Source organism: Spermophilus citellus (assembly GCF_964194105.1).
Source record: "Spermophilus citellus genome assembly, chromosome: 5".
NCBI classification, from domain to species: Eukaryota; Metazoa; Chordata; class Mammalia; order Rodentia; family Sciuridae; genus Spermophilus; species Spermophilus citellus.
The window spans coordinates 168,974,341-168,996,598 of record NC_138186.1 but is presented as its reverse complement, the minus strand read 5'-3'; the positions used below and the strand labels follow the sequence as shown (position 1 = coordinate 168,996,598).

The following is a 22,258-nucleotide window of genomic DNA, read 5'->3' as shown; positions in this document are numbered from 1 at the left end:
AATTTAATCTCATGCAAAATCCTATTCTCCAAGATACATTTTAATATTATGTACACGGCCCCCACTGAAATCTTGTATGGATGAAATCTGTAAGTGTATTTCTTTTAAGGAGTAAAATGTAGGTATGGTGTATTGCATGTATTTAAAATGCTACATGATCAATTTCTCTGAGAATTCAGAGTAGAAAAAGTTTCAATTCCCTATAAGGATGGCTAGACTTCTTCTTTTGTGATAATGAGAACTGTATAATGTTCCCCTTTCAGCATCAGATGCCAAGAAGCTCAGAATTAAATTTGAACATCGATCAATAAATATGCTGACCCTTATGAATGGCAAAATTGATTCTATTCTTTGGCCCAGGCTTTCTGCTTTAACTATATTTTATTTAATTATTTCACAATTATTTGTTCTATTTTGTTTCTGATCATTCCAATTTATTTTCAAAGTCTTGTGTTTTAATCTATAGGTACTTCATTGTGAGTCAATTTAAATTGATTGAGGGACATATTTTAAAGAAATGCACAAATACATTTGGGATAATGACTTTCCCCCTACAGAGTGTACACTTGAAAAAGAGAGGAGATGAAAGTCACCATGGGGAATGGAGAGGCAACTCAGAGTGGGAAACTGTACTTGCAATAAGGTATTTGCCAAATGCTACATACCATTCAGAATAAAATATGAAAAAAGGACCAGAAACCCATAAGCAAAACAAGCCAAGAGAAAAAAATGGTCCAAAAACTTGAAAAGACACTTCATGAAAGAGCATATTCAAATGACCAGAGATATATGAAAGTTTTTACTTCATTAGTTTCAAGAAAAATCAATAATAAATCCACAGGAGATAATATTATATACCCACTAGAATACCTAAAGGCAAAATAAAGAGAATGCCAAGCAAGAGAGAGCAAGTAGCACTATCACAGAATTGGCAAAAGGTTAAATTTTAAAAATCAATTGGAGAAACAATTTTGATATATGTGCTAATGTCCAACATATGCATAACTTAGGACCCAGCAATTCCACTCCCAGGTGTATATCCTTGAACATTCATATATATGTTATCCAAGAACATAGAAGGGAATTTTCCTAGGAATACTATTTGTAACAGTTCTAAATTGGAAATCACACAAATATGCATTAAGAGAGGAATAAATAAAGAAATTGTGGTATATTCACACAAAAAATAAGTTTTCAGAATAAACATGAAGGATTTAGTTACAACTGCAATCATATGCAACAATGTGCACAAATCTCACAAACACAATTTTGGTGAAAGAAACCAGACACTAAAAGGTTACATACTTGAGGATTCCATATGTGTAAGTAAAACATAGGACAAGGTAATGGTGGGGAGGAGATAGGATGAAGTCAACTTGTGGGTATTTGAGCATCAACTAGAAAGGGGATAACACAATTTTGTACAGTGGATGACACTTCTCCATGTGTCAACTGGTGACCACAGTGTTTGGTTTAACATTCATATTAACATGCCCTTTCCTCATGCATATTGTATATTAATTAGCATCTAAAAAATTCTACAGATGACTGAGTTTTAAAAAATTTAGAAATCTAGGTTCTTTTCCTTGCTCTTTCATTTATCTGAGAGCTATATGTGCTAATAAAACGTTTAGTAGAAAAAGTAGTCTTCCCTGCTTTTTCATAGGATTGGTTGGAAAATACAAATGGAAGAGAGATGACTAAGCCCTAGCATATATTAAGGAATTAATATATAATACTAATTGATTTCTAATATGGCTAATTTAAAGTCGATTTCTTAAGTATAGAATATTCATTCACTACTTCATTTGACAAAAAAAAAAAAAAGCATACACTATGTGCCAGGATTATTTCCTGAGCTGGGGTGCAGCAGCTAGCAAAAGAGCAGAATTCCCGTCTATGAGAAGCTGACTCTTCAGTGGAGGAAAACACAGGTTCAATCAAATTAACAAGGTGGGGGGAATGTAAACTGTAAGATTAAAGGAAGACAGGAGTGATGGAGCAGGCCGGGGGGGAGCGTGTGGGGCTGCGATGTTAAACAGAGCCCAGGGAAGCCCTCACTGAGCAGCACAGCTTTGAAGAAAAGTCTGAAGCAGCAAGAGGTGGTGACATGTGTTTCAGGAAAAGGGAACTGGAAGGGCAAAGATAGAAAGCCTTGTAACCAGGGCATTAAGGAACAACCAGGAAGCCACCGTTAATAGCATCGGACAAGTGAGGGAGAAATGTCTAATACACATAAAAAAGTAGAGGTGGCCAGATCACACAGGGCTTTCAAGGAGTGTAAGAAATTTAGGTTTTATTCTGAGTGAAATAAGTCAACTGAGGATTTTATAGATGAGGACTGTCATGATTTGGCTGAGTTCTAAAGGGACTTGCTGGTCTCAAATTGGCATCATTTTTTAAAAAAAATTTATAACTAAAGACAAAAATCAATTATAACAACAAGAAGGCGGGGGAGAATGAGATATGAAAAAGGGTAGAATTGCTTTTCTTCATTCAACAAACATTTATTGAGTACACTGTTTGGTTCTGGTTAAAATTTGAAAAATGAGTTAGATGTAGCTTCCTGTCCTCACAGGGAATTTACATGAAGGGATAAAACATGAGCAGAAATAGCCATAACACAAAATAGAAAAGAAAAAATGAAGGATAACTTTCTGTCTTGGATGACAGGGAGGAAGAATTAGGAAGTCTTCCTAGAGAAGCTGTCATTTTGCTGGACACAAGCTACACCTCTTGGCAACACGTTCTGTCTCTTACTGACTGCTAAACTACTAGCACTGGAACAGTGTTGAGCACTCGGTCAGTGGTTACAGATTCTGGTTCCCTAGTGATAGAATGAGTTTGTATATGAAGACATGCAGAGAGAAGGGCATTCAAGCAGAGGGCACAATGTAAGCAAAGTCACAAAGAAACTACTAGAACTAATAAATGAATTCAGCAAAGTGGCAGGATATAAAATCAACACGCATAAATCAAAGGCATTTCTGTATATCAGCGACAAAACTTCTGAAACGGAAATGAGGAAAAACACTCCATTCACAATATCCTCAAAAAAAATAAAATACTTGGGAATCAACCTAACAAAAGAGGTGAAAGATTTATACAATGAAAACTACAGAACCCTAAAGAGAGAAGTAGAAGAAGATCTTAGAAGATGGAAAAATATACCCTGTTCATGGATAGGCAGAACTAACATCATCAAAATGGCGATATTACCAAAAGTTCTCTATAGGTTTAATGCAATGCCAATCAAAATCCCAATGGCATTTCTTGTAGAAATAGATAAAGCAATCATGAAATTCATATGGAAAAATGAAAGACCAAGAATAGCAAAAGCAATTCTAAGCAGGAAGTGTGAATCAGGTGGTATAGCAATACCAGATTTCAAACTATATTACAGAGCAATAGTGACAAAAACAGCATGGTACTGGTACCAAAACAGGCAGGTGGACCAAGGGTGTAGAATAGAGGACACAGAGACTAATCCACAAAACTACAACTATCTTATATTTGATAAAGGGGCTAAAAGCATGCAATGGAGGAAGGATAGCATCTTCAACAAATGGTGTTGGGAAAACTGGAAATCCATATGCAACAAAATGAAACTGAATCCCTTTCTCTCGCCATGCACAAAAGTTAACCCAAAATGGATCAAGGAGCTTGATATCAAATCAGAGACTCTGCGTCTGATAGAAGAAAAAGTTGGGTCCGATCTGCATATTGTGGGGTCGGGCTCCAAATTCCTTAATAGGACACCCATAGCACAAGAGTTAATAACAAGAATCAACAAATGGGACTTAATTAAACTTAAAAGTTTTTTCTCAGCAAGAGAAACAATAAGAGAGGTAAATAGGGAGCCTACATCCTGGGAACAAATTTTTACTCCTCACACTTCAGATAGAGCCCTAATATCCAGAGTATACAAAGAACTCAAAAAATTAGACAATAAGATAACAAATAACCCAATCAACAAATGGGCCAAGGACCTGAACAGACACTTCTCAGAGGAGGATATACAATCAATCAACAAGTACATGAAAAAATGCTCACCATCTCTAGCAGTCAGAGAAATGCAAATCAAAACCACCCTAAGATACCATCTCACTCCAGTAAGATTGGCAGCCACTATGAAGTCAAACAACAACAAGTGCTGGCGAGGATGTGGAGAAAAGGGTACACTTGTACATTGCTGGTGGGACTGCAAATTGGTGAGGCCAATTTGGAAAGCAGTTTGGAGATTCCTGGGAAAGCTGGGAATGGAACCACCATTTGACCCTGCTATTGCCCTTCTCGGACTATTCCCTGAAGACCTTAAAAGAGCATGCTACAGGGATACTGCCACATCGATGTTCATAGCAGCACAATTCACAATAGCTAGACTGTGGAACCAACCCAGATGCCCTTCAATAGATGAATGGATAAAAAAAAAATGTGGCATCTATACACAATGGAGTACTATGCAGCAATCAAACATGACAAAATCATAGAATTTGCAGGGAAATGGATGGCACTAGAGCAGATTATGCTTAGTGAAGCTAGCCAATCCCTAAAAAACAAATACCAAATGTCTTCTTTGATATCATGAGAGCAACTATGAACAGAGCAGGGAGAAAGAGCAGGAAGAAAAGATTAACATTAAACAGAGACATGAGATGGGAGGGAAAGGGAGAGAAAAGGGAAATTGCATGGAAATGAAGGGAGACCCTCATTGCTATACAAAATTACATATAAGAGGTTGTGAGGGGAATGGGAAAATAAACAAGGAGAGAAATGAATTACAGTAGATGGGGTAGAGAGAGAAGATGGGAGGGGAGGGGAGGGGGGATAGTAGGGGATAGGAAAGGTAGCAGAATACAACAATTACTAATAGGGCATTATGTAAAATTGTGGATGTGTAACCGACGTGATTCTGCAATCTGCATTTGGGGTAAAATTGGGGGTTCATTACCCACTTCAATCTAATGTATGAAATATGATATGTCAAGAGCTTTGTATTGTTGTGAACAACCAATAAAAAAATAAAATTAAAAAAAAAAAGAATTGGGGACCTCTAAAACTTTGAGTAGTGACATGAGCAGAACTTTGTACTGGAAAGATTGGTGACATAGTACTGATAATCAAGTGGTGGGGGGAGGCTGGAGACCAGTTTGAATGAAAGCACACAAACCCAGACAAAAGATGATTAGGGACCCTGTCAGGTTGCTGCTACTCAGGCTATTTATTTTTCCTGTAATTATTTGTCTCTATCTTTTTCTTCACTAATGGCATAGCATAGCACTGGTGACAGAAACTTCTCATTATCCCCCAATGTCCTTCTTCATTTGCTACAGTAATAACACTTCAAGTCTGAGCTTAACACAGAGTTATCAGCCAGAAACTAATTTCCTAACCTCTCTTACAAACAGCTGTGGCCACAAGACTAGGTTTTGGCAATGGATTTAAGGAGAAGTGATATAGCCAACTTCTGCAACATGCCCTCATAACGAAGCTGCTTCTCTCCCGTTTTTTCCTGGCTCATTCTTGCAGTTTACTGTTTTGCTCTCCTTCTGCCTAATATAGGGTTTTCTCAACCCTCTTCCTAATGAGACATGAATGGGGGCCTAGGAGATGCTTCAAGGATCAATCTTGGCTTTTTCCAAAAGGTAAAATATAGGGATATAGGACATAGAGACTGGGAGTATACTTCAGTGGAAGAGCATGCATGAAGCCCTGGATACAATCCAATTGAACATCATTCTCTGATTTTTTTTTATATGTAACTTTGGCTCAGATATCATCCTACAGGATACAAAGCAGGGTATAGTTAGTTTCCATGCCCATGGACCAACCTCACAGCAACAAATAATCCAACCTTCTGTATTACCTACATTTTAAATTTACATGTGAGAGAAACAACTTCTATTTTGTTAAGGTATTATTATTTCATCTCTGGGAAAATAAACCATGAAATCACTAAATTATGAATCTTCTTTTACTCTTTATAGGTATACAATATAACAATAGGAATTTGAATGTCATTCTCTGATTGCAGGGATTTCATAATTGTTTATTTTCATATAGAATGAAAAAAATTATGGAGATAAAATAACTACAATTGTCATTGAAATCTTAAAAACTTGCTGCTTATGTTCATTATTATTTTGTCAATAATTTTGAGTTCTCACACTCAGATTATGACTGTTTAAATAAGGGTCTTTGCGTGAACCCATCTGATCACATTTGTTCATGACCAAGTCTGTGCACAACACTCACAGAGACATCTCAAGTCTGCGTTCCCCTTAAGGAATAGTCCTACAGGTTCTGCAAGAAAGAGCATTGAAATGGTGGCTTATCTGATCAATTAGGGTCTGACAGAGGGAACTGAAGGTGAGCTCTAATGCAGGAAAAATGGTCGTGGGTATTGACTTTTGGATTGTGGGGTTTCAATTAAGAAAAACTGGAAATTGGCAAATAAATTCTGAATAAAAATACACCTTTAGCAAGAGAGAAACACTTTAACTTTATAATGCTGGAAAGTTTACACTATTAAAAACAAAAATGGTGAAATATAAATATTGGGTGAGAAAAAGAAACATCATTTCCTCTACTACTGTGCAGTTTTTTTATGAAAAGTATTGTCTTTCTTTTATCAAGACTTTAATTGTTGTTTTAGTAGGTCTACCTTAGAGCACTAAGGACAGAGGTTTTGTTTTGCCCATTCTAAATCCCTAGATCTATTATGAGAAAGTGGTGGGAAACAGAGACAGAGAGTTGTTGACTGAGTGACAAATGTTTGATTCTTAGAATTATTATTGATGTTAAACTAAGTTAAAATATTACATGCTGTTTTGGGGATTCCAATAGAAAAACAGGTATTGTCATTAAGAGATTTTCCTTAAAAATATGAAAAGATAAAGTAGTTTACCTCAAGTTAACCATTATTTAAAAGGCTGTTTCATAATCTATCTTTTTTTAGTCTTGTAGGCATATTTATTATGTTTGGAAACAGTGACGTACCTAATTTTGCAAAAACTATGACCTCAAGTATAAGGCCATGTTAAAGAACTGACATGAGATAAGAATGAAACAAATTATGACATTTAAAATGAATTTGGGATGTTAAAATATAACTGAAACTCACCAAAATTATAATCATAAGTATTGTGTAAAAGGAAAAACTGAATGATTAACTTGAATACAAATGGTATTTTGTAGGCTGACAAATGTCTTCTTGATTCCCATGACATTTCATTCAAATGAAAATCTATGAGAAAAGGCTCCAATTATCACAGGAAATTTTAGTTTATTTTCAAGTATTTTAACTACTGCATATCAACTGACACCCAACCCAAAACTGAGAATACCATTTTGTGGAGCAACATTATAATGTGACCTAAAAGTCTACAGGTAATCTGTTTCATTCATAAATTTTAAGGATGCAGTTTAGTAATGAAGTAATATTATGTCTGCAGCATGTAAGTAAAACAAATAATGTGAAGCTGGAAAACAACACTACTCATTTAACAAAATGAATTGCCATACAATAAGTCAGATCCTCCCAGCGTGTAAATTACACAAATCTAAAAGCTGCTTTTATTATTTAATGTCTCATTCCCAGACAGGTGCTAACTCAGTAGAAAGTCTGGTTTAGCATATCAAATTCAAAGCTATTAAACAAATAGGAAGGTTTTAAAAATTATCATTCATGGAGTTAAACCATTTGTGTGCATTTAATGTATTTTCCCCTAATGGTATTGAGCATACTTTATTTTTATTGCCACAAATAATAGAAATGAAATATGAATTGTATTAAAGGCCGAGATACTTGAACTAAAGCTTGAATTGTTTAAAATGCATTTAAAAGGCCTATCAGGATATAGGTTTCATATTAAGTTGCCTTTCAGTACTGTAACTGGCTGATACCATTTTGTAAGAATGATGTTAGAGCAAATTCTACTATATTCTACAATGTCCGAGGTGGGATAAATGTTTATTATTGTAGATTATCTAACTATGTAGAATATTATGTTCCCAGCTGTGTAAGAGCACATGTTAAGTTTTGCAAGAGTTTATGTTTTCTAAGAACTCGCCTTCTATCAGGCCCTTTGCTAAGTAGGGCTAGTTGAGACTTCATTAAGGTAAGGGTTCTTTCTCTGTGTAAATACTTAAGAGTAATTTGGGGTGGTGTAGAAGCCACAAGTTACCAGGAAGATGCTTGTAAATGTGCACGGTCCCTCAGCTGCCTAAGAGGCTTCCTAACCACCTAGCCGGACCTCCACACACTGGTGGGCACTGAAGAACTGGCATTTTTGGCAGCCTACCCAGGACATGGGCTGGGAATCCACTGGAGGGCCAGCCAACCTCTACAACGTCCCGTCCCCTGCCAGGGAGCGAGTACGTTCAATTGAGGAAGATCACTTACGACTGAGTTTTTCATCATGGCTTTGACTGTGAAGCCCTCAGAAACCAGGGAGTGAGGCTGGTGCACCGGGAGCGGCTGTTGTGCCAGCAGCTTGGTCCTCTTCTGCATCTTGTCTGGGCATTTGTTTAAGCTCAGGGTCTCTTTTTCTGCCACCATCTTCCTAGAAAATGTCTTGTTCTCATAAAAAAAAGTGTAGTAAAAGAATCAGAGGGTTTTACGGATGTGAGCGGGAGATCGGGAAAAAACGTAAAAGGCGCGTTACTGGTAGAAATTCAGCCTCTCGAGGTGCCAGGTCCATCCAGGTGTTTGGCAGCACCTAGGTGAAGGGAGTTTGAGGGAGGGGAGGGGCAGGAAGAGGGCAGGACCGCGGCTAGTGCTGCAACAAGCTTCCAAAGGTTAGCCTCCCGGTTGCTAAGCGACTCGTCAACACTACGAGCCCAGAGCCGCGCCCCTCCGTGACGTACGTTTCCTGGGCCTGAAGGCGGAAAGGGTGGTGGCGTGAGGCGAAGCCACGCGACCAAACTACGACTCCCAGCAGGCGCCGGGCCGCGGGCCGCCTGCGCGTGCGCACCGGGCACCGGGCGCCGGGCGCGGGGGCGGGGAGGCCTGGACGACTTAAGCTGAGGGAGAGCCGCTGGTGGGAGGCGCGGGCGACGCCAGTGCGCGTGTGGCCCCCGGCTTGCCCGGCAGCCGCCACCTGCCCAGTGACCATGATAGGTACGTGGGTGCCTGCCAGGTACAGCCTCTCTGCGCCGACCCGCGCCCAGGCCGACCCGGAAACCTCGGGTGCCGGCCGGGGCCACCTGTCAGTGACAGGGCGCAAGTGTCGCGCCACCCTCCGCCCGCGCCGCCGGGCCGCTCCAGGGCCGATCTGGGCCAGCCTCGCTGGCCTGGTGGGATGTCCAGGAGCATAAGTGTGTGTGCAGTCCCCGCCCCGCCCCGCCGTGGCTCGACAGGGTTCCCAGGAAGACCACTTGCCAGGGAAGAGGTGCGCGCAGCCGCGCCCCCGGGCTCCCGCAGCCCTGCACAGAGGGCCGCCCCAAGTCGGTTCCCACTCCCACCTCCTGCCCTCGCGTTCCTTAAGGAGGCCTGGCGGCTGTCTGTCAGCTTAGGACAGATAGGGACCCACTGTCTTTAGGACTCTTTAAGGAAAAACTTAAGCATTAGGCTGGGCATGATGGCTGGGTTCAAAAGAAATCCCTCCAGGTGGATTTAAATATCTTGCTCCCTGGGATCCTCCTTTTACATCTCTTCTTGAAGATATGAAATGTAAGAAATAATTGAGAGCAAAGATGAAATCTTTTGCACCTAGGTGCATTTTGCGTGTCAAACTTTGGAGGTAGGTGTAGAGAGTTATAAACACTGCGAAGTCTAAGATCAGCAAAGGTCTTCTCTTCCAGGGTTGTTAAGCCAAAAGTTACTTTAGGAGCTATCCTCAAAAATTAGTGGAAATGGTGGTATGTGTAGAAAACAGCTGTGTGGGGAGTTCATTATTGCAGAGAGTTGCTCCAGATTATTTATTGTAGGTTTGGGGATCTTGCTTGCCTTTGATTGCAACATGCGTTTTTGATATCAGGTGTTGTCTGTCCAGAAGAAAGATGAGGAGAGGTGGATGTTTATGCACAGAAAACCCTTTTTACATGTTTTTATTTTTGGAAGTAAGGCTCAAATATTAAACATTATACACATTTTTGGAAGAGTCATGCCAGTTAACTAACATGACCATTGCAGTTAATGGTAAAAAGCCTAAGGGTGTTGTCCAATTTTTCTTACTTTTCTAGTATGGTGTAACTTTTGGTGAATGACTTGAAATTAAATTATCAAATTAAGAAAAAATATACACTTTTATGAGTCATTTATTGAGCCTTTTATGTGACATTTACATGAGATTCACTCATAAGCACTAATATGAACTAAATCAGGGAACCAAGTAGAGGAATAAAATTCATGCTGGCAGTTTTTTACAGCAAAATGATAGTCTCTACCTTACTTTGAAGACAATTCCACACATTTTATTTTAAATCTCTCTTAATCTAGTGCATGCATGATATTAAGAGAAGCACATTTACTGTAAAGCTATATAAAGAGGAATTAAGATATAGAAATCATCATTTAATTATAAATTATTATCTAATAAATTATTTTAGTAACAACTTTATTAGGATGAAATACATTTAGGCTGTTTTGTTTAGTTTTATCCAGAATTTTTCCAAGATGGAAGAAGTATGATATTTAGATTGAATGATTAGGCAAATTTATTACTGCTAAAAACATGGGAAATTTAAGGTAAGTTTTAAAAAATACTCTTTCTCTTACTCCAGCTATTGTTTTATATATTGCATATAAGTATGTTTTACAACATAAATAATTAAATCTTCACCCCTCCCAAGAACAGTACATTCCATATAAAAAGCATGTGGACAATGTGCAGCAGATTATCTTATTCACCTAGTGGCATTGCTTCATTCTCTTGGTGGTCACACTTCAATAAAAATCTGAACTGCTAGTTTTGGACTTGGGTGTGTTGTATAGATAAATAAAAGTGAAAGTAAATGAAAGGAAGCCCTAGAGTGATGCATTTTATCTTTGTAACTAAACTTCTGGGCCAGGAAAGAAAGGCATGGTGGTCTTTACCTAGTGATCAGCTGAAGATCAAAATACACATGAATATTTATCTAAGGTTGTTTTTTTCTGTTAAGTGAAGGAGTGCTACTCAGAGCAGTGCCTTTCATGTACTCCCTGAGTCCTACACTCTCCTTGATGCAAATTGTACTCTCCATTTAAATCCCATCTCTTTTGAGGAAAATCACGAAGAAAAGGAAAGGAGCCAACTGTTACCTCACTACCAATAAAATCACCTTCTGAAAGCCAAGGATTCCCTCCCCGGCATTGAGACTGTTTCAAAAGTACTTAGATTTCCCACTCAGAATATGATTGACATGTTAAATGCCCTGACCCAGACAGCTACAGAAACATAATTAATTGAAGTCAATGAAAAATTGTGCCTTTGTGAGAGGTGTAGAGGAGTTCAAGATAATATAAAGCGGAATAGAAAAGCTTAAGAAAATTCAATGTAGAAAAATGTAATTTTGACTCTCTATTAAAATTATATTTCACCTTTTGAAAAATGAACAATTATTTGTGTTTAAAATTGAATTTTAGTGGTGATACTTGTGAAATATTTAAATTTCCTATAGATTTTGTATTTTGGTAGAATTAGATATTAAAATTTACAGATATACATATGATAATATTGCCAGTATTGAGAATTTAATGTCTTTTAAAAGATTCTTGATTAATAGAACCAAACAATAATTAAAATGTTGTCTCCTTGTTTAACATAAACTTTCTTTGAGAACTTTTGTATCTGCATGTACAGAGCCACTTCCCTGTAATTCTGCCTTGCCTTCTATTCTGGGGGATGCTCTAATCATGCAGTATTCCCCAGTGGTGAGCATTCAGTAGGCTTAGTGCCTTCTAATGTACAAGCTGAATGCTGTCCTTGATGGCTGGACCCTCCTGACACATTGATGAGTGTCCCTTTCCCCTGGTGTGCCACAAAGTATTTTTATTATTGCCTTTTTGCTAGGTCAACAGCAGTGTACCTTAATATTAAAATAAGTTTATGAGGAAAAAAAGCCTTTACTTCTCATTTTATAATGCTTTAGTTTCACAAAAGCAGATTCAAGGATGGAGTGCCTACTGTATGCTTTAGGTGGCAGAGATGTAAGAGTGAACAGACAAAGGAACCTTGCCATCAGGAACTTACATCTAATGCTACTCTTGGCTCCCAGATCTACATATTTTTAAAAAAGTTTGTATGCAGTAAATTTTAAAGTCTTGGAATTTATATTGCTAGTTGACTTAGTGTGTATTGCTACTTGCCCTGCCATTTAAATAACTTTAGATGAAAGCAACTCTGCATCTAAGTACTCAAACTCCTATTTTTTATGAGGTACATCTGTGTCACAAAATAGATTAAATAGATTCTGCTAAACTTTTGCATAGAGGATTTCATGTAATTATACAAAGTTCTCTTTTGGGTCCAACGGCTGTAAAAGGACCTTATGCCCTTTACAGTTTTGGCTCTATTTCAGGGATTTTTTTTTTTTTGAAGTCTGTATTTTTTTTAAACCTCATAGCTTCATTGCTTGAAAATGATACAATGAAAGTACTTTGTATTAAGATATGCAAATCCGTTCCTACCTCCAAAGCTTCTTTGAAAAATTCGAAAAGAAAGAAAAGAGAAAGAAAGGAAGAGAAAGTTCTCCTTCAAATGCTTCATATTCATGAAAGCAGTTTTAATGCAAAATACTTTACTCTGTTAGCTTTCACGTCTTTGATCAATGAAAATTGTTTCTTACCTGCTGTTTCTTCAGCCTTTAATTATAGCCCAGTGCTTATTCAATGTTTCTGTTTTAATTTGCATTTAATGAGCTCATTTTAAATGTTTCTTTGTAGTAATCTGAATGGTTTTTTCTCTTAAATTTTGTAATACTAAAGAAAGAGACTTGGCTGACAGTTGGTTGATTTCGGTTTCAGCTCACCCCCATTGCTTATTTACTTCATCCTCTAGGAGACAATCTTGGTTACAAGGAATTGCAGTAATAGGACTGTTTCCCCCAAGACTCTATTTCTTAACTATTTAGGACTTGTACCAGGTTAACTCAGGTACCTGTTTTTCACTAAATAGAAGGCTCTCTTCCTCAGAGTAGTAGGTATTTCAATTCACAATAATGATTTCAGTGTCAAATTTTGTAATGTACTGTATTACGTGGTGCTGGGTGGAGTGGATACAGGTGTAGTGTATGAGTATATATTGCCTGTAGGGAAGGGAAACAAATGTGAGACCATTTCTCCCATGAATTTGTTGATAAGACATGTATTTTTGTTATGGATTCCATCTGCTCCCTCATATGAAGAGTGCAGTAAGATGTATATACTATCAACACCCCTCGCCCCACACATACTGCAACACAACCTGATATTTCTTGCCTCGTCTCTTTTGCTCATGTAATTTTCTCAGATTAGAAAGCCCTTCTTGGTTGTACATCTGGAAAATACTATTCATCCTTTCAAGATCCATTTCAAATGACACCAATTTTATATATAGTTTTTCTTAAGTTTTCTACTTGGTTTCACCTCTCACCCATTTCCCAATCTGAAGCAATTAGCTCCTCCTTTAGAATCAGCCAAGATTTTGCAACTCCTATTCCTTGCTCATAGCCCAGATGACACGCAGAAAAAGGAAGACTTGCAGACCTAAATGGCAGTATCATGATACAGGTGTGTACAAAGAAGCATGGAGGATGCAGCTAATGGAGCCTGCCAGATCCACCCGTCTCCCAGGGGAGCCATTTGAGTTGTCCTGGAGGACAATGTGAATTAACTAGGTGAAGGTGTCCTTCTAGAAGGAGAGAAGGACATAGACAGAAGTCTGAAGGGAGAGTGAGTAGAGTGAAGGGTACCTGGTGAGGCTGGAAGGAAGCAGCCTATAAACCATGTCGGGGGAGTGGGATTAAGTGTTATGGTAAAGAGGAGGCATTGACCCATTGTATACAGAAGAATCTTCCAGATAGATTGTGTTTTAGAAAAATGGCTATGGCAGTAGTGGAAAGTTTCAGCCTGGTGCCACAAGGGCCAACAAGTGCAGGTGAAGTGCTAACAGTGTCTGCAGAATGATAGGGTGGCTATGGAGTGGGAGATGGATTTTCTTAAGGAAATGACATTGATTTGCTATATCATTAAGTAATCTGTGATTAAAGACCATATTTCTAAAAAAAAAAAGTGTTTTTCTAATTTTTAGCAAAATGTCCCTCACAGGTATTTTTTATGTTTCTAAAACTTAAAGTGTATTTGTTTTTCAGAAAATAATCTGCATGTCCCTTGATATGTGACACCTGCTGCTCAAGTTTATAGTTTTTACACCTGCTCTTTATAGTTTCTTCTCTACATGGAGAGAACAATGTTTTTTTTTTAATTATTTTATTGTTGGTTGTTCAAAACATTACATAGTTCTTATTATACCATATTTCACAGATTGATTCAAGTGGGTTATGAACTCCCATTTTTACCCCGTATACAGATTGCTGTGTCACATCAGTTACATTTCCATTGATTTACAAATTGCCTTTCTAGTGACTGATGTATTCTGCTGTCTATCCCATTCACCACTGTCCCCTCACCCCTCCCCTCCCCTCCCCTCCCCTACTCTCTCTCCATCCCCTCTACTATAAATCGTTTCTTCCACTTATATAATTTTTCTCCTACTCCTCCTTTCCTCTTATATGTAATTGTGTATAACCCTGAGGCTCACCTTCCAGTTCCATGCAATTTCCCTTAACTCTCACTTTCCCTCCCGCCTATCATCCCTGTTTAATGTTAATCTTCTTCTCCAGCTCTTCGTCTCTACCCTGTCCTTGGTTACTCCCCTTATATCAAAGAAGACATTTGACATTTGTTTTTTAAGGATTGGCTAGCTTCACTTAGCATAATCTGCTCTAATGCCATCCATTTCCCTCCAAATTCTATGATTTTGTCATTTCTTATTGCAGAGTAATACTCCATTGTGTATAAATGCCACATTTTTTTAATCCATTCATCTATTGAAGGGCTTCTAGGTTGGTTCCACAATCTTGCTATCGTGAATTGTGCTGCTATGAACATCGATATAGCAGTGTCCCTGTAGCATGCTCTTGTTAGGTCTTTAGGGAATAGACCGAGGAGGGGAATAGCTGGGTCAAATGGTGGTTCCATTCCCAAATTTCCAAGAAATCTCCATACTGCTTTCCAAATTGGCTGCACCATTTTGCAGTCCCACCAACAATGAACAAGTGTACCCATTTCCCCGCATCCTCGCCAGCACTTGTTGTTGTTGGATTTCTTAATGGCTGCCAATCTTACTGGAGTGAGATGGTATCTTAGGGTGGTTTTGATTTGCATTTCTCTGACTGCTAGAGATGGTGAGCATTTTTTCATGTACTTGTTGATTGATTGTATGTCCTCCTCTGAGAAGTGTCTGTTCAGGTCCTTGGCCCATTTGTTGATTGGGTTATTTGTTATCTTATTATCTAATTTTTTGAGTTCTTTGTATACTCTGGATATTAGGGCTCTATCTGAAGTGTGTGGGGTAAAGATTTGTTCCCAGGATGTAGGCTCCCTGTTTATCTCTCTTATTGTTTCTTTTGTTGAGAGAAAACTTCTTAGTTTGAGTAAGTCCCATTTGTTGATTCTGGTTGTTAACTCTTGCGCTATGGGTGTCCTATTCAGGAATTTGGGGCCTGACCCCACAGTATGTAGATCATAGCCGACTTTTTCTTCTATCAGACGCCGTGTCTCTGATTTAATATCGAGCTCCTTGATCCATTTTGAGTTAACTTTTGTGCATGGAGAGAGAAAGGGATTCAGTTTCATTTTGATGCAAATGGATTTCCAGTTTTCCCAGCACCATTTGTTGAAGATGCTATCCTTCCTCCATTGCATGCTTTTAGCCCCTTTATCAAATATAAGATAGTTGTAGTTTTGCGGATTGGTTACTGTGTCTTCTATTCTGTACCATTGGTCCACTCGCCTGTTTTGGTACCAGTACCATGCTGTTTTTGTTACTATTGCTCTGTAGTATAGTTTGAAGTCTGGTATCGCTATACCGCCTGATTCACACTTCCTGCTTAGCATTGTTTTTGCTATTCTGGGTCTTTTATTATTCCATATGAATTTCCTGATTGTTTTATCTATTTCTACAAGAAATGCTGTTGGGATTTTGATTGGGATAGCATTGAACTTATAGAGAACTTTTGGTAATATCGCCATTTTGATGATGTTAGTTCTGCCTATCCATGAGCAGGGTATATTTTTCCATCTTCTGAGGTCTTCTTCTATGTCTCTTTTTAGGGTTCTGTAGTTTTCATTGCATAAGTCTTTCACCTCTTTTGTTAGATTGATTCCCAGGTATTTTATTTTTTTGGGGGATATTGTGAATGGAGTAGTTGTCCTCATTTCTGTTTCAGAGGATTTGTCGCTGATATACAGGAATGCATTTGATTTATGCGTGTTGATTTTATATCCCGCCACTTTGCTGAACTCATTTATTAACTCTAATAGTTTCTTTGTAGACCCTTTTGGGTCTGTTAGGTATAGAATCATATCGTCTGCAAATAGTGATAATTTAAGTTCTTCTTTTCCTATTTTTATGCCTTTAATTTCTTTCGTCTGTCTAATTGCTCTGGCCAGTGTTTCGGGGACTATGTTGAACAGAAGTGGTGAGAGAGGGCATCCCTGTCTTGTACCAGATCTTAGAGGGAATGCCTTCAATTTTTCTCCATTCAGGATGATGCTGGCCTGTGGCTTATCATAGATTGCTTTAACAATGTTGAGGAATGATCCTGTTATCCCTAATTTTTCTAGAGTTTTGAACATAAAGGGATGCTGTACTTTGTCGAATGCCTTTTCTGCATCTATCGAGATGATCATATGGTTCTTATTTTTAAGTCTATTGATGTGGTGAATAACATTTATTGATTTCCGTATATTGAACCAGCCTTGCATCCCAGGGATGAATCCTACTTGATCATGGTGTATAATTTTTTTGATATGTTTTTGAATTCGATTCGCCAGAATTTTATTGAGGATTTTTGCATCTAGGTTCATTAGAGATATTGGTCTGTAGTTTTCTTTCTTTGAAGTGTCTTTGTCTGGTTTAGGAATCAGGGTGATGTTGGCCTCGTAGAATGTATTTGGAAGTTCTCCCTCTTTTTCTATTTCCTGAAATAACTTGAAAAGTATTGGTGTTAGTTCCTCTTTAAAGGTTTTGTAAAATTCTGCTGTATACCCATCCGGTCCTGGGCTTTTCTTAGTTGGTAGTCTTTTGATGGTTTCTTCTATTTCCTCTATTGTTATTGGTCTGTTTAGGTTGTCTATATCTTCCTGACTCAATCTGGGCAGATCATATGACTTAAGAAATTTATCGATGCCTTCACTATCTTCTATTTTATTGGAGTATAAGGATTCAAAGTAATTTCTGATTATCTTCTGTATTTCTGAAGTGTCTGTTGTGATATTGCCTTTTTCATCCCGTATGCTAGTAATTTGGGTTCTCTCTCTTCTTCTCTTCGTTAGCATGGCTAAGGGTCTGTCAATTTTATTTATTTTTTCAAAGAACCAACTTTTGGTTTTGTCAATTTTTTCAATTGTTTCTTTTGTTTCAATTTCATTAATTTCAGCTCTGATTTTAATTATTTCTTGCCTTCTACTTCTTTTGCTGTTATTTTGCTCTTCTTTTTCTAGGATTTTGAGATGAAGTATGAGATCATTTATTTGTTGGTTTTTTCTTTTTTTAAGGAATGAACTCCAAGCAATGAATTTTCCTCTTAAAACTGCTTTCAATGTGTCCCATAGATTCCGATATGTTGTGTCAGTGTTTTCATTTATCTCTAAGAATTTTTTAATTTCCTCCTTGATGTCTTCTATGACCCATTGGTCATTCAGTAACCTATTGTTCATTCTCCACGTGGTGCATGATTTTTCCTTCCTTCTTTTATCGTTGATTTTCAGTTTCATTCCATTATGATCAGATAGGATGCATGGTATTATTTCTACTCCTTTATATTGTCTAAGAGTTGCCCTGTGACATAATATATGATCTATTTTTGTGAAGGATCCATGTGCTGCTGAGAAAAATGTGTAACTACTTGATGTTGGGTGGTATATTCTATATATGTCAATTAAGTCTAGGTTGTTAATTGTGTTGTTGAGTTCTATAGTTTCCTTATTTAACTTTTGTTTGGAAGATCTGTCCAGTGGTGAGAGAGGTGTGTTGAAGTCTCCCATGATTATTGTATGGTGGTCTATTAGACTCTTGTACTTGAGAAGAGTTTGCTTGATGAACGTAGGTGCACCATTGTTTGGGGCATATATATTTATGATTGTTATGTCTTGTTGGTGTATGGTTCCCTTGAGCAGTATGCAGTGTCCCTCTTTATCCTTTTTGATTAATTTTGGCTTGAAATCTATTTTGTTTGATATGAGTATGGACACTCCTGCTTGTTTCCGCAGTCCATATGAGTGGAATGATTTTTCCCAACCTTTCACCTTCAGTCTATGTATATCTTTTCCTATCAAATGCGTCTCCTGTAGGCAACATATTGTTGGATCTTGTTTTGTGATCCATTCGACTAGCCTGTGTCTCTTAATTGGTGAGTTTAAGCCATTAACATTTAGGGTTATTATTGAGATTAGGTTTGTTCCTCCAGTCATATTTGTTTATTTATGTTACTAAACCTGATTAGTTTTCCTCTTTGGTTACTTTCCCCCCTTTACTGTCCTATCTCCCACTGATGGTTTTCAATGTTATTTTCAGTTTCCTCTTCCTGTAATGTTTTGCCAAGGATTTTTTGAAGAGATGGTTTTCTAGCTGCGAATTCTTTTAACTTTTGTTTATCGTGAAAGGTTTTAATTTCATCTTCCATCCTGAAGCTTAATTTCGCCGGATACACGATTCTTGGTTGGAGCCCATTTTCTTTCAGTGTTTGAAAAATGTTATTCCAGGATCTTCTAGCTTTCAGAGTCTGTGTTGAGAGATCAGCTGTTATCCTGATTGGTTTGCCCCTAAATGTAATCTGCTTTCTTTCTCTTGTAGCTTTTAAAATTCTCTCCTTATTCTGTATGTTGGGCATGTTCATTATAATGTGTCTAGGTGTGGATCTCTTATGATTTTGCACTTTTGGCGTCCTGTAGGCTTCTAGGATATGGGATTCTGTTTCATTCTTCAAGTCTGGGAAGTTTTCTCGTATTATTTCATTGAATAGATTGTTTATTCCTTTGGTTTGGAGCTCTGTGCCCTCCTGTATCCCAATGACTCTTAAGTTTGGCCTTTTAATGTTATCCCATATCTCTTGGATGTTCTGCTCATGGTTTCTTAGCAGTCTTGCTGAACTGTCTATGTTCTTCTCAAGTTGAAATACTTTGTCTTCATTGTCTGATGTTCTATCTTCTAAGTGATCTATTCTGCTGGTAGTATTGTCAATTGAGGTTTTAAGTTGGTTTATTGCTTCCTGCATTTCTAGGATTTCTATTTGTTTGTTCTTTATTACTTCTAGCTCCCTGTGAAATTGATCTTTTACTTCCTGGATTTGTTTCTGTAGTTCCTTGTCAATGTGATCTTTCATTGTCTGATTTTGCTGTCTCATGTCTTCCTTGAGAGTCCAGATCATCTGAAGCATGTATATCCTGAACTCTTTATCTGACATTCCATCTGTTGCAGCTATTACCTCTTCTAGGGTTGAGTTGACCTGCATTGCTTGTGGTCCTTTCTTTCCTTGTCTTTTCATGTTGCTTGCGTTTCTTTCTGCTTCGTGAAACTGTTGTGTTTTTGAAATTTTTCCCCCTGTTTATTTTTGTTGCTCTTGTATATTTGGGATATCTCTCTTGTAGGGCTGGTAGTGGCTGTGATCCTCCTCTAATCAGGGTGATCTATATACTACGCTGGTTGGTTGTAGGTCTGCCCGCCCTGCGGGCACGGGTGGCTGCTCTACTCTGCCCCCACTCCAATTGCAGTGACGTTCCTACCACGTCCTCGGATCGTTGGTCCTGATCCGGACGTGGGCAGCAGCTCTTCTCCACCCTTACTCCAATTGATGTGACGTGTCTACCACGCTGGTCGGCCTCCAAGCCTGTTCCGCCGGTGGGTCTCAGATCTGCCCACCCTGCGGGCCTGGGCTGCAGTTCTGCTCAACCCCCACTCCCAGTGGGGGTACCTAACTGCCTCTCCAACGGGTCTCTGGGCTCCTTCCGGATGCTGGCGGCGGCTCTGTTCAATCCCCACTCCAACCAGTGTGACGTGACTGCCTCGATGCTACTCGTCCACTACACTGGCCGGCTGCCGAGCCTGTCCTGCCAGTGGGACGCAGGACTGCCTACCTTGCAGGGTCAGACGGCAGCTCTTCACGGCCTCTACTCCAAGTGGGTTGACTTGGCTACCCTGCCGTCGGGTCGCTGGTCCTGTTCCAGGCGTGGGCGGCTACTCTCCTCGGCCCCAGCTGCAGTTGGGGTGTCGCGATACCACACCGGCGGGACCCTTAGCCTGCTCTGGGCACAGGAGGCAGCTCCACTCTGCCCTCCAGGCCCCCGCAGTACCCAGCAGGACCCGGACCAAGAAGCAGTCCCTGTAGGATCCCCAACCCTGAGCCAGAGCCGCTTCGGGAGCCAGGAGCCGGTCTCTCCGATCCCCGCCACTTTCTGCTAGGAGCAGGCTCCTCAGGGCAACCGCCGCGGGTTCCCCAAACCCAGGCCAGAGCCGCCCCGGGAGCCCAAGCCTGGCCGCACCAGACTCTCCCTGCTAGGTGCCCAAGCCTGGCCGCACCAAACTCTCCCTGCTCGGTGTACGCTCCCCTTGGAGCAGAGTCTAAGACGCACTTCCCGCGGGCTCTCCAGCTCCGGGTCAAAACTGTTCCAGGAGACAGAGACCCGCTGCCCCTCGTCGCAAGTTTCACTTGTGGCTGGCCTCAGCTCGCGGTCCCCGCAGGCTCCGCGGCCCTGGGCTCAAGCAGCCACGAGGGCCAGAACCCAGCCTCTCCGATCCCTGCCACACTCTGCTCAGAGCAGGGTCCACAGAGGTACCCCAGCCTCAGGCCCAGGCGGCCCCCGCCCGGGCCTGGCAGCTCCAACCTCTCCCAGCTCAGTGTACGCTCAGACAGGGGCAGGGTCAAAGACACAGTTGCCGCGGGTTCCGTAGCCCCGGGCCAAGAAGGATCTCCCGCCCTGGGCCAAAGCAACCCGGGGAACTAGAATCTGGCCGCTCAAAGCCCGGCGTCCGCCTTGCCAGGGGTGAGGCCTGAAGAGTATTCTCCTCAGAGTTTCCAATCCCGAGCCTGAGCGATTTGTCTGCGCGACGCAGGCAAATACCAGCCTGGAATCACCTGTTCTGTAGTTGAATGAGCTGAGATCAGTAGAAAACAGGGATGATTGCGTCAGCTCTCCATGATGGCGGCTGCAGTTCTCCTGCGTGTTCCGACTGGTGTCGGGAAACGAACTGGACCGATTCTCTCCTGTATTTCAAAGCTGGAATTCAGCACTCAGCGCGGCTAGTGTGCCACTGGCAGGAGCCTGCAGAATCTGCTTCGCTGTAATCCTGCTCTGGTAACTCGCGGCTAATTAACTCGGGCGCGTCCCAGACTCCAACCACGGGGCGGTCCGCCGACCAAGTACTGCTTCGCTCCGTGTGGAGAAATCGCCCGCTACCAAGCCCCTGCAGCCGAATCCCGCGCGCTGGAATTTTGACCTCTAGATTCTGGAGCACTTCAATTTCACTGGGGATTCCCACCAAGGTAGCCTTCAGCCATTTCACCTCGTGTTTCTCCCACACAGTGGCGCAGCGTACTGGTGTGCTGTACTTTCTTGGCCGCCATCTTCCGGTCCGGGAGAGAACAATGTTGAGACAGCTCTGCTGCTGAGTCACATGAGCAGTGCAGAATGGAGCTCTTCCTCTAGGATACCTCATAACTTACATGCCTGGCCACACTCTTGGACAACTGCTTGAGTTTTTAATAGTACTGATGGATTCTTGAGTTTGCAAATTTACTATAAGACTCAAGTGGGACTCCCCATGAAAGTTCATGTTAGAGTCCTAATGTTAGAGAAGAAAATCTGTGTTCAACCTCCCCCATCCTGTGTGCCTCTACTCTCATCAAATGAGGAATAAGAAGTTAGGATTAGGAACTATAGATGTTAGGTATAACTGTGAGGCTTTTTCATTATTTGCTTATGTAATTGATGAATGCACCCGTCATTCATATCAATAAGTGTTTTGGGGAATCTCAGTACATTAAGGTGACCTGAGATGAAACCCTTTGTTACTGCATT

At 40.1% G+C, this 22,258-nt stretch overlaps 2 protein-coding genes across 7 annotated transcripts in view; one reads left to right on the top strand and one right to left on the bottom strand.

Annotated features, from left to right (window-relative positions):
• Nucleotides 1-8,560, bottom strand: part of PACRG (parkin coregulated) — a gene marked incomplete at its 5' end in the record, with an annotated part of 515,654 nt that extends 507,094 nt beyond the window's left edge. Inside the window, one exon of the mRNA XM_081295777.1 lies at nt 8,405-8,560. Coding sequence (XP_081151903.1) covers nt 8,405-8,560 — 156 coding nt within the window. The remainder of the gene's footprint in view (nt 1-8,404) is intronic.
• A 429-nt stretch (nt 8,561-8,989) lies between these two features.
• PRKN (parkin RBR E3 ubiquitin protein ligase) overlaps nt 8,990-22,258 on the top strand; it is a 1,414,869-nt gene continuing 1,401,600 nt past the window's right edge. For 5 of the 6 annotated variants that reach the window (XM_081293730.1, XM_081293729.1, XM_081293734.1 and 2 more), the window contains exon 1: nt 8,996-9,121. In XM_081293730.1, the coding sequence (XP_081149856.1) occupies nt 9,115-9,121 (7 nt within the window). In that variant the 5' untranslated portion in view covers nt 8,996-9,114. Of the gene's footprint in view, nt 9,122-22,258 lie in introns of all 6 variants that reach the window. The other variant, XM_081293731.1, reaches the window with a different exon arrangement.